This window comes from Musca domestica, unplaced genomic scaffold, assembly GCF_030504385.1.
Source record: "Musca domestica strain aabys unplaced genomic scaffold, Musca_domestica.polishedcontigs.V.1.1 4, whole genome shotgun sequence".
Lineage (NCBI taxonomy): Eukaryota > Metazoa > Arthropoda > Insecta > Diptera > Muscidae > Musca > Musca domestica.
This window is the reverse complement of record NW_026712328.1, coordinates 17,397,067-17,411,929: the sequence shown is the minus strand read 5'-3', so window position 1 is coordinate 17,411,929 and position 14,863 is coordinate 17,397,067. Positions and strand designations below refer to the sequence as shown.

General features: G+C 34.1%; 3 protein-coding genes across 16 annotated transcripts in view; 2 read left to right on the top strand and 1 right to left on the bottom strand.

The window, feature by feature from the left end:
* The first annotated feature begins 2,562 nt into the window (after window positions 1–2,562).
* LOC101901650 (uncharacterized) lies at window positions 2,563–4,311 on the top strand. The gene is made up of 3 exons (XM_005188763.4): window positions 2,563–2,820; window positions 3,647–3,743; window positions 3,807–4,311. The coding sequence occupies exons 1-3, from the start codon at window positions 2,692–2,694 to the stop codon at window positions 4,178–4,180; spliced, it is 600 nt and encodes a 199-aa protein (XP_005188820.1). The 5' UTR covers window positions 2,563–2,691; the 3' UTR covers window positions 4,181–4,311.
* LOC101901488 (dimethyladenosine transferase 2, mitochondrial) lies at window positions 4,171–6,336 on the bottom strand. The gene is made up of 5 exons (XM_005188762.4): window positions 5,699–6,336; window positions 5,493–5,632; window positions 5,265–5,426; window positions 4,799–4,953; window positions 4,171–4,724 (listed from the first exon to the last, which is right to left on the bottom strand). Exons 1-5 carry the CDS (start codon window positions 6,207–6,209, stop codon window positions 4,292–4,294), a joined length of 1,401 nt encoding a protein of 466 aa, XP_005188819.1. The 5' UTR covers window positions 6,210–6,336; the 3' UTR covers window positions 4,171–4,291.
* Window positions 6,337–10,351: 4,015 nt separating this feature from the next.
* Window positions 10,352–14,863, top strand: part of LOC101899936 (serine-rich adhesin for platelets) — a 90,327-nt gene continuing 85,815 nt past the window's right edge. The window contains exons 1-3 of one of the 14 annotated variants that reach the window (XM_059126750.1): window positions 10,385–10,674; window positions 11,313–11,574; window positions 12,078–12,351. In XM_059126750.1, the coding sequence (XP_058982733.1) occupies window positions 12,324–12,351 (28 nt within the window). In that variant the 5' untranslated portion in view covers window positions 10,385–10,674; window positions 11,313–11,574; window positions 12,078–12,323. Of the gene's footprint in view, window positions 10,675–10,727; window positions 10,745–10,766; window positions 10,898–11,312; window positions 12,352–14,863 lie in introns of those variants that run through there. The other 13 variants (XM_059126746.1, XM_059126743.1, XM_059126745.1 and 10 more) reach the window with 13 other exon arrangements.

The window sequence follows — 14,863 nt, the reverse complement described above, 5'->3', positions numbered from 1 at the left end:
TCAATGACCAATTTATGCAAAATTTAGGAGTGTAACTTAAAGGAAATACCCTCTCAGACAGTGAAGCAATCATGGTAGAAGAATATAGGTAGACGCTTCGACACAGCTGCTGGGACAATGAACTGTCAACCAATTTTGGAATCGAAATTTTTGAATGAAAAATCACTCAAATTTGTAAAAATTATTAAAAAATGCATATTATAACAACCTCCGATTGGCGTTGTGTGGTAAAACATAGACAAATGTACTTATTTTGGCAGAAATATTTAAACAATTTTGACATATCATTGTTCCCAAGCGTTGATGCATCTACCTGTATTTTTCTACCATGGAAGCAATTGATGCTTTAAATGGTACGAATTATCTTTCATCGTTTAAATATATTGCATCTTATTTTAAAGACAGAAATCTCATCAACAAAATGTACATAAATTATATAATATTATTTTCAAAACGTCTACGTATTAAATGACTAACTGCATATAAGGTATGCACTTTACTATAAATATATTTTATTATTAAAATTTTAATCATAGTATAATGTAATACCATCTATTAATTAAATCTATGGCTGTTCTGGAATGCAGAAATGATCTGGAAAAGTAAAAATCGTTGGTAAAACTTTGTTGGGTTCCTGGCCATTGTAACATATATGGCAATGAATCAGCAGATGAAATGGTCAGACGCGGATCTGAGTCAGTAGGTATATAGATCGACAGCGCGGTGAAGCCTCCATTATGCCACTTCTTCCTAGTATTGAACATGCACTACCTTGGGAGATTCAATCAAAACTGGCAGACTGGAAGGGGTTGTAATGTCTCCAAAAAAATATGGCCAGTGACTTCTGAGCGGAGATCAATGTCGCTCATTTCATTGGCGAAATCTGACCTAAGGCTTATGGTTGGTGTAATTACGGGACACTGACTTGAAAGAGGGGGGGGGGGGGTTGTAGGCTCTCTCTGGACGTGGAGGAAACCGAGACGGTAGAGCACTTACTCTGCCACTGTCCAACTCCCTTTGGACTCAGACAGAAGCTACTGAGTAAGCCAATTCTTCCCGACTTGTCCTCGTTCTCTTAATGTGAACCAGCAGCTACGCTTCAGTTAGCCAGACTGAAATGGCTGAAGACAACACGCTAATTACGTCTATATTTCTTTTCTATTTTCTTACCTCCTCTTCTTACCTTTTTCTCAATCAATTCTCCGTCAGATAGGATGAACACAATGGACCACCAGGTCACCTTTATCCTAACCTAATTTGGTGATAGGTACAAACACTACAGGGTTGCCCATATTCGACGGACCTTTGGGACCATTCCAATCGACGAGGCAACATTCTTTGCGTCAATTGAATTTTGTACGGGAACAAATGAAATCAATGCAAATAATCCGTTGTAAAGTGGACAGAGCCATACCCAACTGCTGAGAACGGCGTTTTTGGGATGTTTTTGGGGACCTCTCAACACTGGCTCGTACGGCAGCGATATTCTCGGCCGATCGCCTTGGTCGACTTTTATATGGCCTCTTCGGATTAGAAAGAGCCTTACCAGTCGAAAAAATTTCGTATAAACGCTTCCGTCGAATATGGGCAACCCTGTATACAAAAGCTAACAATACCGAAAGTTTGATTTATAGTTTACTATATATCTGATGATGCTACAAATAACGAGTAGTTTAGTGACAATCTTTCCCTTGTTCTCTTCTTAATATTGGACTATATCCATGTGTTATTGATTAATGGTAATTCAAAACAAGTTTTATTTAAAATCAAAAATAAAATATTCAGTTTGAGTGCTGTAATGATAGCAACTTGTGGTTTTCCAGCCAAATATATAGAAAATCACACTATCATGCTCGCATTACATTACCAATAACTTTTTTTCAGGAAAATTCTCACCAAAATGCTTTTGTACGCTTGTTGAGAATTATTATTTTAATTGTTTTAACAGCTATCGGACGAGTGGCCTAAAATGAAAATGAAATGACAGCAGTCTGAAATTGGTTGCAGTTTTTTCATCTCACCCTGCACTTTAGGCTCCTTTAATTTTTGGCATTGAACATAATACTTTAGGTCCACGATTTGCTATGCTAATAAAATCGCCCGTTTTTTTTTTTTAGTTTTCCAACCGAAGTTGTTGTAAATCTGTAGTTTGTCTTTTCGATGGGTAGAAAATTACCTTGTAAATAAATTGTCCAAATTTGTCAAAATAAGTTGGTATGTGAAGTTCGCTATAGGTAACCACTAGTCTGGCAGAAAAATTTACAGTATTTCCCGATACTCAGTATTATAATGATTTCGGCCCACATCTTTTTAACGTTTTTTTTTATTTTGTTACTTCTTACTGGAGTAGGGTATTTAAAGATCGGCCTGGCCGAACATAGCTGTTTTTCTTGTTATTTTGTTTTCAATACGCGCCAAAACAAAATCAAAAACCGGATTGAGAAAATTTTATAAAAAAGATTCTGTTGTTTTTCAAACATAGGAAAACAACAACAAATACTGAGAGATTTATTTTTGTCTCTTCTTCACCAAGCGGTACCTCCCCGTTGACTGGCTGATAAACAGTTCAATTTAGTTATCAACGATTGCTTTAATACATCAATACATCGGTTGTAAAAGAGTCTCGGCTAGAGTGTCTTGGAAACTTTTGCATTCAGTTTTTTAATATTTTCTCTAAATACATTAACAAATATGTCCGGCTTTAAATACTTATTTTGTGGAGGTTTGTGTCTTATTATTATTGGCCTGCAGCTGGTACTGGGCCAAATAGTTGGTTTTCCCGAAAATGGGGATGGAGATAAACTAAAAGCCAATTTAAACGTGAGTTTTTAAAATATGTAAATAAATCGAACGTTTACATCGAAGTGTATATATGTTTGTGGGTGTCAATATATAAATACAGTCTCTTAAAATATACGCAAGAAACATTCTACAGATTCAGACTATTGGAATAAAGACATCACACAATGGAGCGTCAGTATTTTAATATATTATCGTATTCTAAATAGAAAGATTAACATAAATAGTCTGAATTTAAATTGTCTTGATTTTAAATTCTTGGTCAATCATTATGAACATTTGTAAAATGTAGATTAACATGTAAAAAATGGTGAGGAAATTTTCAAAATGTTTTAATAATTTATTGTGAACTCTAAAATATTCCTTGGCCAACAAAAAAGTCCATCTCAATATTAAAGATAAAGCAATGAAATTAACAGGCGTCGATATTACGCAAGTGTTTGGTATTGAATATGTGATTCGAATTTAATCTCTGAATTTAGATATTTGGAATAGAGATAATTTGCCATTTGCGGGTCTTTTCGATTCGCATAGCTATCTAAAATTTGCCTCAAAAACGAAAAGTCGGACCGATACCGAACACTCACCATTATGTGACGCGGTTGCCTTGGATTAGGCAATTCTTTGCCACATAGAATATGGACAGGCTACATTTTTAGCTTCAATTTTTTTGTGATAATGTGTTTGTGATATGAATATCAAGAGAAACATAATTTATGGTTTTTCTTATTCTGATATTTCTTAATTTTTTCTAATGCTGATTAGGTATCTCAGAGACTCAGAATCCAATTTTCTCTCCTAGTTCAGCTCAGATGATTATTTTAATTATTCTTTTTTTATATTTCAGGGTCGTACACCTCTTTATATTCCCTCGAGATGTAAATCGCACGAATTGCTTTACCCTGGAGATCAAAAAGATGATTGGGTCTGTGATTGTGCTCCAGGTAAATTAAAAGCCAATCCCAATACTTATTAATCCTAAAATTAATTATACATTTTCCTACCAGCTGCTCTCTATTATCCCGAAAGTGATGCCTGTTTCCCAGCCTTTCGGCAAGGTCCATGTCAACCTAATGAGATATTAGTGCTTGGTAATAATGCCATTATTCCTGAATGCATACCAAATGCATGCAAAGTTGACGGACAAATCCAAATACAAAAGGTATGCTACGAATTGGGAAAAGCGGGGCCATGTCCAGATGCCCATCTTAATTATGTACTTGGCGTAGATCCAAAAACGATGCACATTGACTGTGTCATACCATTCATGTCGTTGGCAAGCAGATTCGGTATGGAAACCCCTTCTCCATATGATTTATCTAAAGCAGAAATATGTGCACGTGGTTCCAAGAGATCAGTACAAGGCTCATGTCCAAATTGAAAACAAAATAAACGAAATTTATTTCACCTATATTGACAGTAAAAATTAACAAATACAATTTTATAAACAAAATGATAAGAAAACAACGTTTAATAAATATTCAATAAAATTTTATGACTCTTTATCTTTAATGCGACTTCTTTTCGATTTTTGAATTGTTTCTGGTTCCAGTGGAGCGTCTTTTAGTGATCTTTCTTCTGTTGACACATCATCATCGTCCTCTTCAACCATACCATCTACAGAATCTTCCGCCGATGCTTCCATTTTCAACATATTATTCTCGTATGAAGCCAAGAAAGAGCTTTCCCCATATTCTGGCCATTTGCGAAACATCGAAAACAATGTTAGAAATTGACTCGGCGCTAAATCTCCAAATTGTGTATATATATTGATATTTGGATAATAATCCTGATTGCTAATTGTCTTGCATGGTATTGAATATTTGGGCAATTTACTTATATCTTCATCGGGATATAGCATTGTTGAGACTTCAGATTGGCGTTTATTTACAATAAGTCTTGGGCCACAGCCGGGTATCCATTTTCTGAAAACATAAAAACACAATACAAGTACATATGTTAGTAGATATATGCATTGGTACACTCCATAGCCACTTACTCGAGATTTGGTATGATGCGATTTCGACGACTAACGCAATTTTGTTTTATAAAGTACCAAAGAGCTGGCAAATCTTCAGTTGACACATAATCAAATATATTTTTTCTCGGCACGATTCTCACAAGGTATAGGTTTTCCGGGTTTATAGAACGGACCTATAATAGACAGTAACATGTATATTTTGTTATACCAATACATTATTGTTATTGTGCTTCCATAGGTAGTTTACTCTATATTTTTTATAAGCAGTGTTATGGATAGATCTCATACCATTCGATCGATACTATTCCTCATATTACGAAAATCACATTTTCGACTTACAGCAGTAAGATTGCGCTTTACTATGGTGACCACAGTAAAAATCGAGTCTGAATTATAAAAATACAGATGACTATTTTTTGTTCATAGACTATTTAGATTAAAAATGCGGTTTCTTTCTTACTGTATTCGAAAAAATCACACATACCCTTCGCAGTTTGCTGCCCTTCGATGTATTATATTCGGTTTGTTGTGGCAAAAAGTCTTCCCGTGGCAAACACCCTATGAATTTGTATTCGAAAAGTATTTGAAATAATATCGTTGTCGATCTGTATATCATGTAACCAATGTCGTTTGAGCAGGTTAAATGCTAATAATGAAATAAAAAGTCAATATGAATTAGTATTAGGAATAAATAAAATAAGGATATGCTAACCAAATAAAGGGGTGGTGGTAGTGCAAAATACATTTCCGCCCTACCAATGTTAAGAAAACTATTCTGGAAGACAATGGAATTGATAAGATGCTTGAAAAATGGATAGGAACCAATAGCGCCGAACATCATCATATTGCAGTCTGAAATACAATAAAACTTAAATGTTATTATGAATTATATTAACCAATGACATGTTTTGCAACTACCTTCATTATAAGGCCTTCTCGGAATATCCCGAAAAAGCTCTTCCACTCTTGTGCCATTATCTATTTTGTCTTGATAGACGACTTTCCAAATATTGGCAAAATCACAATTTTTCACTTTAACCTTATGCGGATATAAAGAATGCATTTCTTGCAAATTATCCATGAAGAAATCCATTGATTCCATAAGTAAAATTTTCCTAAACTTATCCTCCCTATCAAGCAATTTCCGTGTAAATAAACCAATTCCTGGATTCATTTCCAATATGGTGTCGCAAGAACTATGTTTAATGTATGGATCGAGCAATTCATCCACAGCTGTAGCAGCCTTGTAATTAGCCAAATACATAGTAGCAGGTGTCTTCTGTTTTTTACTAAGTAACTTGTCTGGGAATAAGTTCCCATAATGTTGCTTCTTCTGGCCAAAAGTCTTCAAATCGGTCTTGGCTGCGTAGAATCGTTGACATCGCCATCGTATATCAACTGATTTTAGAATTCGCTTTGAGAAAGACATCTTCGCTTTATTAGTTTTTTACTACTATCAATTAGTATTATCATTAATTTAAAAATTAAAATCCCTTTTCACACACAAAGAGTTGCGAAAGAAGGATGAAGCAACACGACACATTTGTATAGAAAGTGGAAGAGACAATACGGCGTAACAGCTGTTTGAAACAACCGGCGTGAATAGTAGAGCTGGCATACAATCGATGACAATATCGATATTATCAATACTTTACTTTAAAAGAGCATGTAGATTTGAAATGTTTTGTATCGATATGAACTCTGTTCGTTAACTTTTCGAGTAAAACTTACTAAATTACAAGTTACTTGCACCATTCCAGAACCGGCAAGAATGTGACAATGGCTCTGATTCAGACGCTGCAAGAATCTATTAGTTTCTGGCCTGATCCAGAACCTGCAAGAGTCTACTAACCTCTAGTTTATTCCAGAAAAGTTTTTGCTAAACTAGTAAATTTTTGCAGGTTCTGAAACAGATCAATTGTTTTGTCACAACATATTTTCATTCAGCTGAATTTTAAATAATTTCAAATCGTTCTTGTTTGCTTTGTTCCAGTATATACAATTATCGACTAGTTTTGTAATTTTGAAAATCGGTTATCCTGTACAAAATTGTGAGTTGTAATTAAAAGAAAACTAATTGTTGTTGATTTTAAAAGTTTTTTTAGTTTAATTGAATCAAAATTGTGTTATTTTATAGACATTCAAACGAAACCAATTTAATTTTTTCTATTCCAAGGCACACATCCGTATAAAAAATAGACATATTTCTCTTCAGTAGATTTTTTATAATAGTTATTAAATATTGGAAATAGTTGTCTTGGAAAAAGGACAATTATTTTCCTTATTTATTTTAATCCATATAAAAGGCTCTTTGCTCAATATTTCCACAGAATGGGAGAAATTTAGTATGAAACATAGTCTGTTCCAGAACCTGAAGAATTGCAGGTACTGGAACAGAGCAATAATTGGTCTGCTCCAGAACTGCAAGAATGTAAAAATGTTTACTACAATAACCGATTTCCCTTTTAAGAAGATAATATCAAAACTAGTAGATTCTAGCAGGTACTGGAACAAAGCAAATGAATGAATGTAAATATAAACGTCGTACACGCATAACAATCCAGTATTCTTCTACCATGGTATACGCAATTGAATTAACAGTTGAAATCCACTCGATTTATGCTATGTTCTCATTGCACTTACAATCACGTTGTTCGCTCTTAGAATTAGGTACACGAATTAACCCGTTCATATGGCACGATTCGTAATTCATTGTAACCATGACATATTTACAGAAGGTAGAACAAAGCTACTCCCTAAATACCATGGTAGAAGAATATAGGTACCCGCTTCGACACAGCTGCTGGGACAATGAACTGTCAACCAATTTTGGAATCGAAATTTTTGAATGAAAAATCACTCAAATTTGTAAAAATTATTAAAAAATGCATATTATAACAACCTCCGATTGGCGTTGTGTGGTAAAACATTGACAAATGTACTTATTTTTGCAGAAATATTTAAACAATTTTGACATATCAATGTTCCCAAGCGTTGATGCATCTACCTGTATTTTTCTACCATGCTAAATACATTTTTTTTCTTTTGGTGCTCTTATTCTGTCAAAACATATACACATTTTGTGTATGAAAAATTCAACACTTTGAAATTGTTTCAAATTTGGTTGCAAAATAAATGCAAATTTTCGACGAAATGGGTAACAAATTGTACAATTGATAAAATTATGTTGTTCTACTATTTTAGATTAAATGTGGAATAACCCCGAAATTCCATCTTTGTTTCGCGGGTTTTTCCAATATAAGAATTTTGTTAAAAAAAATAAATTAAACAAAGTCTACTGTCGAATTTTTTAAATTCTATTTGACACTATAAGACTCCAGCACAGGTTTCCATTTTTCTAGTTTCTTTGAAGTTGAGCAACCTTTTTTATTGCGCCATTATTATAACCAAGGTTTATTTATAAGGTGTATGCATCAGCTACAACAACTAACATTTTACAATAACAAGATTGTTGTTTTAGAAACGATAAAATCATTCTGAAAATTCAATTTGAAAGAAAAAACAAATAATTGTAGCAAAAACAAATTGTCTTGCTTAAAAATATTATTTAAAAAGAAACGCTGCAACTATATTTTTGACGATTTTGATATGTCCGTGTTTCTGTGCGTTTATCCTTTTGTCTTTGTGTCAATCTGTTCAGTAGGCTATTTTTCGAAGGAATTAAGATAGGTGGTTTGAGTTTTGCATGAAAAACTATTAAAGATTATGCTTTTGGGAACTATTCTGGTAGTTTCAGGTGCCTTCTCCAACCAAACTCTCTCTGCGAAGCATTTTTAATATAGCAAAACTATTAAGAATACTGTCGTATATAATTATACCTGAAAACAATTATGCCAAATTTGATCGAAATCGGTTCAGATGTAGCTATAGCTCCCTTATATATTGTTCATCCGATTTGTTATTTTTGTCCTCCGCAGCCGTAATATGCACTCCGTAACAACAATATTTGAGGAAATATATCAAATGCAGCTCAGAAATACAGTAAATTTTATCGAGATCGGTTCAGATTTGGATATAGCTCCCATATATAACTTCGTCCGATTTACGTTTTATTGTGCACCAAATGTCTTATATTTGCCCAAATAGAATGGAATTTGGCACATACGACCGAATTGAGTCTAGAAGCCAGTATGCCAAATTTGGTGAAGATCGGTTCAGCCGTAATATGCACTCCGTAACCACGACATTCAGGGAAATATATCAAATACAGCTCAGAAATATCTTTGCCAAATTTTATTGAGATCGGTTCAGATTTGGATATAGCTTCCATACATATTTTTGTATGATTTCAATTTAATTTTGCACCAAATGAGCAATACAAATCCGAATTTAAAAGATACAAATGCTTCGGCGCATTTAGTCCTTTGAACTTTAAATTATAATTATAATAATGGCGTGCATGATTGAATTCTCCCATAAAAACTATTAATTGTTATGTGGAGCTCTATTAAATTAGCAAAGTGGTGTAGGGTATAATAAAGTCGGCCCCGCCCGACTTTAGGACTTTCTTTACTGGTTTTTCATTAAATATGTTTTCATTTCTTTTGGAACGAAACATTTATCTGTTCCCAAAGCTTCTATTTATAGGCAATGCACGTTCTCTGTTTTATTTTTGAAATTCATTGAAATAAATATTTATTTACTTTCAAGGAAGGTTATGTTGATATTAAAATTGACAACTTAGTTTACAAACTAAAATGAATTAATGTCAATTACAACTTATTAAATACACCTTGACTGTAACATAATTCCTCTTTTCAAATATTTGTTTGTTGATTTTTATAGGATTTTTTTTTCTGAAAGTACCATGGTAGAATTAAGAAGGTAAAGTCATTCAATCATATGTTTACATTTTTTTTCAAAATATTAATTTGTCAACATCTCATTGTTATACTATATTTATAAATCTATTGTGTGCACAGAAATTAGATATGGGAAATTTTTTTATTCAGTGAAGGAGATGGATAATCTTATTAGAAATGACTTTACCTTCTCGATTTTACCACGGAAAGTACATGAACTTAGCAATAATAATAACAGAAGAAATTATTTTTTTTTCTCCAAAGATTTATTTTATCTTTTTTTTGAAAATTTTTCCTCTTTTTTTTCTAGTTTTCTATTGAAATTCCAACTCGGATGACAGAGAAAAAAATATTTGCTTTCGTTTGAACGCACATACGCCATTCAACATTATATCTTTCATTCATAATTTTCAGTCTTCCTAAAAATTTTAAAATGTCATTAATTCTTTCCATTTTGAAATGTCATTATAAATTTTTTCGATAAATGCTCTCTGTGATTTGGATGGGACAAAATGTTGTGTGGGAATCATGTAGATATTTCATGATTAAAAACGAATAGGGAGCGAATCACGCGTCATGTGAACTTAGCATAATTTCACCAGTTACCCCCTGTTCATACCTATAATTTTGTTGGATGATAAATTTCAGTAGTGAACATATTAGACAATTTATTTAACGGCGTTAATGTGGCCAAGTCCGGAATAGCCGCAATTGTTTACGCCTTTTCGACGGCGTCAATATTTAAAAATAACCATCTCCATTCTCTATCCACAACAAAAATTCACTCGCAAATGTTTTTTACTGAGAGAAAGACGCGGCGACTTGAGAAGGAAGATTATAAGCTTTGTTTGGCTTTGCAAATTTATATCCATTTAATTCGGCAAAAATAGTGCGTTATTAATTGGTAAAAAAAGATATAAAACAAAAATATAAACAAATGACAAAGTGAAAAGGTCAGTCCGCGTAGATTTTCGAAAAAACTAAGCTGAGAAGGCGTGTTCTCTTCTTCGGTTGTCGTTGTCGTAAGACATCGGTGGTTTTTCCTACTTCATTTGAATGCAAGGAAAAAAGGTGTGAAATGTGGAAATCAATAACAAAACGAAACGAACGTTAAGTGGTGAAAATTACAATAAGAAAATATGTAAAGCTAAAATGTTAGAATGAATAAAAATCCAAGAGCTATTTTTGTACAGAGCGTATAAATGGCAGTGCATTGAAATTAATAGTTGTGTACTAAGGAAAAGTGTCGAGAAGAGCCGAAAATACAAAAAGGAAGTTCAATTGTTGAATTACGGTATAGTTCTTAACGTTTGTCCGGGAGGAAGTGGAAATGTTGCATTTGTTTTTTTTTGCTCTGAAGTCGTCGTTAGCTAGCAAGAGAAAATAAAGATAAAGAAGAAAAGAGAAAGAAGAAATAAAAAGTTGTTACTTTTTTTGATAAAACGTTCTTTTACGCGTGATCATTTGTTGTCGTTTGCTTTTCCGTGTTTGCGTCTGTTTCTTTATTTCTTATTTTCATTTATTCGTGACATGAATTAATTATTTACGTTCGTGGTTGTTGTTATTGTTTCATCCAAGCAAGCATTTTTAATACGGGTTCAAGCAAATGCATTCGGCCCTAAAGAGAAACACAACAACAACGAATGTTTCGAATATTCTTCTTTTCGGGGGAGAGAGAAAAGTCTACAATTTTATATTCCTTTCTGCAGCAACAACGACAATTCGTTACGAGATTTTGGTGTTAAACAATGAATGAGTGGCTACAACAACAGCAACTAACAATTTCTCAAGAAATTAAAACCAAAAGCGCTTAGACGGCAACGAATAAGGTTACAATACAAAGGGGAAAGCAATTAACATCAAACTACAACAACTCGAACAAAGTGGTGACCATCAACTCGCTCACAGTAGTCATCCCAGAAAGTACTACCAACAATCAACCACTCCATCAAAATTCCCCATCGAAGACAAGTACAAGAACGACGAGGAGTTATTGCCATCATCCCATCATTTCATTTCTCTCTTGGCTTTTGTTTTTCTTTTCGATCAAAAAGTAAACAAATCAAAATAGAATAGTGTTGAGTAAAGTAGAAATTTAAATGAAGAAAGGAGAAGAAGAAAATTAAATAGATAACAACAACAGTAACGGAATTCAAAAGCCAATGAAGATAAGCCATAAAAAAGTGTGTGAATCATAGGTTTTACAAAAAACAACAACAAAACTCAAATAAATCTTAAAGCAACAAAAACGAGAAACAAAAAACGCGTTTAAACCACAACAGTTTCGTTGAAACGAAATACAAAAGCCAACAATTTTCAATCATTTTTCGTTGTTATTTTTGTTTTAAGAATTGCATGTTTGTGACTTTTTGTGAGTTACATTTTCCATCTTAACTGGTCGTTCATCGTTTTTTTCACTTGTTTCACGATCGAGTTGTGCTATTTAATTGTGGTCTTTCGGTCTCCATTACAAGCTAACAATCATCGTCCAAAGCATTGCATTTAATATTGCAACATTTCTGGTTCTTGGCTAAAAATCTACCAAAACAACGTTAACAACAACAGCCAGCAACAAAGCTGCACTGGCTGCAGCTGCACAACAACGAGTGGAGAGAGAAGCAGAATCGGGAATACTAGTGTCGTAAACTATTTGAAAACTGTTGAGGCCAACGTTGAAGTTTGAGTTTTCTTGTTGCCATTTTGCCACATCAATTTTCAATATGGTCGATGCCACAAAATGTAGCGGTAGTAAGTATTCTTTAAGCTATATTTTTTATTTTCTATTTATAAGTTTTTTTGTTTTGTTTAGTAACTACCAGGGTACAATTATAACAACAATCTGTGAAATAATTTGTGGAAATTTATAATGCAAATAAACGTATACGTCAATTATTTAATGTACGAGTGGAATATATTTGAAGAAAAAATATGAAAAACTAAGAGCATTTTCATCAATCTGCATCATCAGCTTTTAAAAGAGGCATCGAAATCGTAACATGTAGAACAATTTTATGATAAAGATTGTATTTGTAACATGTATATAACGCCTTCAGGCTGATTAGATATGATTAACAAAATTAGTTAATCACTCAAACAAAAGGACAAAAAAAAAAAAACATGTTAATTGATGTAAAACATTGTTTTATTATAATTTGCTGAGTTACACATGTGATCTAAATATCCATATACAGGGTGAGATAAAAAAAACTCCAACGAAGTCAAACGCCATAATTAGAGAGATTTTGTTGGCCAGGGATTTTGGTGGCCAGAGATTTTGGTGGCCATTGTTCGCTGAAAATGAAGCGAGGAACTCATTTTGGAACCATTATTGGGTGGCGTGGTGCTGATACCTGTTGGAATGTTCAAAGTCTGCGGCCAAAATGTTTGCAAGCCCAAGGCTTCATTCAATACACCCTCCAGAATATTTTCGCGATAATATTCGGCAATTATTTTGATGCCACGGTCGATTAATACGAGCGGCATTAATCACCATGGCATGCGCTTGAGTTCTGGTGGCCAACCGAAGGTGCACATATTCAGCTGACCTCTTTGGCAAGTAAACACGATCATTTTGTTTGTTTACAAACTGCTGGACAACGAATGTTTTCTCATCGGAGAAAACCAAATTCGGCATTTCAACACTTTCGGCCATGCGAGGTAACTCTTTAGCTCTTTTGAGTCTATTTTCTTTCTGTTGCGGTGTAAGTTCTTGCACTTCTTATTTGACGAATGGAATATTGCGATATGTTCACCTAATGAGCCATTTTTCGGACACTGAGACGCGGGGTTCCATCAAGTCGCTTCTTTACTTTTCGAACCATTTCTGCTTATGTTGCTGTTTTCTTCCATTCACTTCCTTCACGTCGGGCTACGCTACCAGTATCGCGGTAACGAGCGATGGTACAGCCACAAAAGTTTTATTCACATTTAGATGCTGGAGTGCTCTAACGATAGCTACTAGTGGTTTTTCAGCCGAATATAAAGAAATCGCACTATCACGCTTGAATTCCATCACGAATAACTTTTTTTCTGATAAATTCTCACCAAAATGCTTTTGTTCGCTTGTAAGCAATATAATGAGCTGTCACTGGAATAATTTTAACAGCTGTCGAACGAATGGCTTAGAAATGACAGAAGTTGCAGTTTTTTATCTCACCCTGTATGTATAAGATTATTTAAAAAATCAGACATAAATCAACGTTCTTCTACAAATGGCTGAACTGTGAGCATACCATGGATTGATTCAGGTTTGGCTTAAGTACTTTTAACTGCTGGGATTTTGTTAGTATGTCATATCTAGACATTCTTGTCCGTTTTGATCGAGCCATTGTAATAGTAAGAGTCTACTAAAATAATCATTGAGAGTTTGAAGTGTTTATCTTATCTCATATTCGTAATCTTCTACTCGCAAGAAAAAGACAGCCACAGAACTATGCCATTTGGTTATCAAAGTTCAAGCGATAACTTGCACTACGGCCGTACCATACTTTTTTGTCAACCCCACCGAAAAACGAGTCCATGGCTCCAGCGAATACTGTGAGGCATTTTTTGTCAGTTCGCCATTTATGAAAAACCACAGAAATGAGTCAAACTTTACCCTTTTGGAGGATATAAAAGCCTTGTTATTCCGTTTGTAGCTCCCTGAAATAATCACGATAGACCCCACAAGATTATATATTTTTATCAGCGTAACATTTGTAGTCGATTATGCCTTGTCCGTCTTTCAAATTAATTTAAAATTAAGGCTAAAATTTAACTCATATTTGTAGTTTTTCAGTAGACAGGTCAGGTTTGTATATGGATCTCATCCGTAAATATTTTCGTATATAACGGTACCTTTAATACATATGTACATATACATTTGTTATTTGATGTTCACAGCTGTTGTTGTTGCTGGATCTATGCTGGATCTGCTTCTAACTCCGAATTCAAAAAGGATGTAATCTGTCCGTGACATATTCAGTCCATTGCGTAACATGAGTTAGGTGAGTTAGATTTGGCTAGCGTGTCATGTGGAATTGTGCTACGTGCTGAGCAGTGTTCTGTGGTAAATTCGATCCCAATACGAATTGAGGCTGCTGTGCATCATCCAGATCTCAGTTGTGCCAAAACTTCTGTGGTTAGTTGAAGCTAGTTGCTGTGACCGCATTCGAGTGAAAACTACTTAGTCCTGCTTTATAGTTATGTTGGCCCAGAGGTTCTTTCTTATACCTCCTTACCCCTCTCTCTCTAGATCGTAAAAGTCTTTTCTTACATGTGC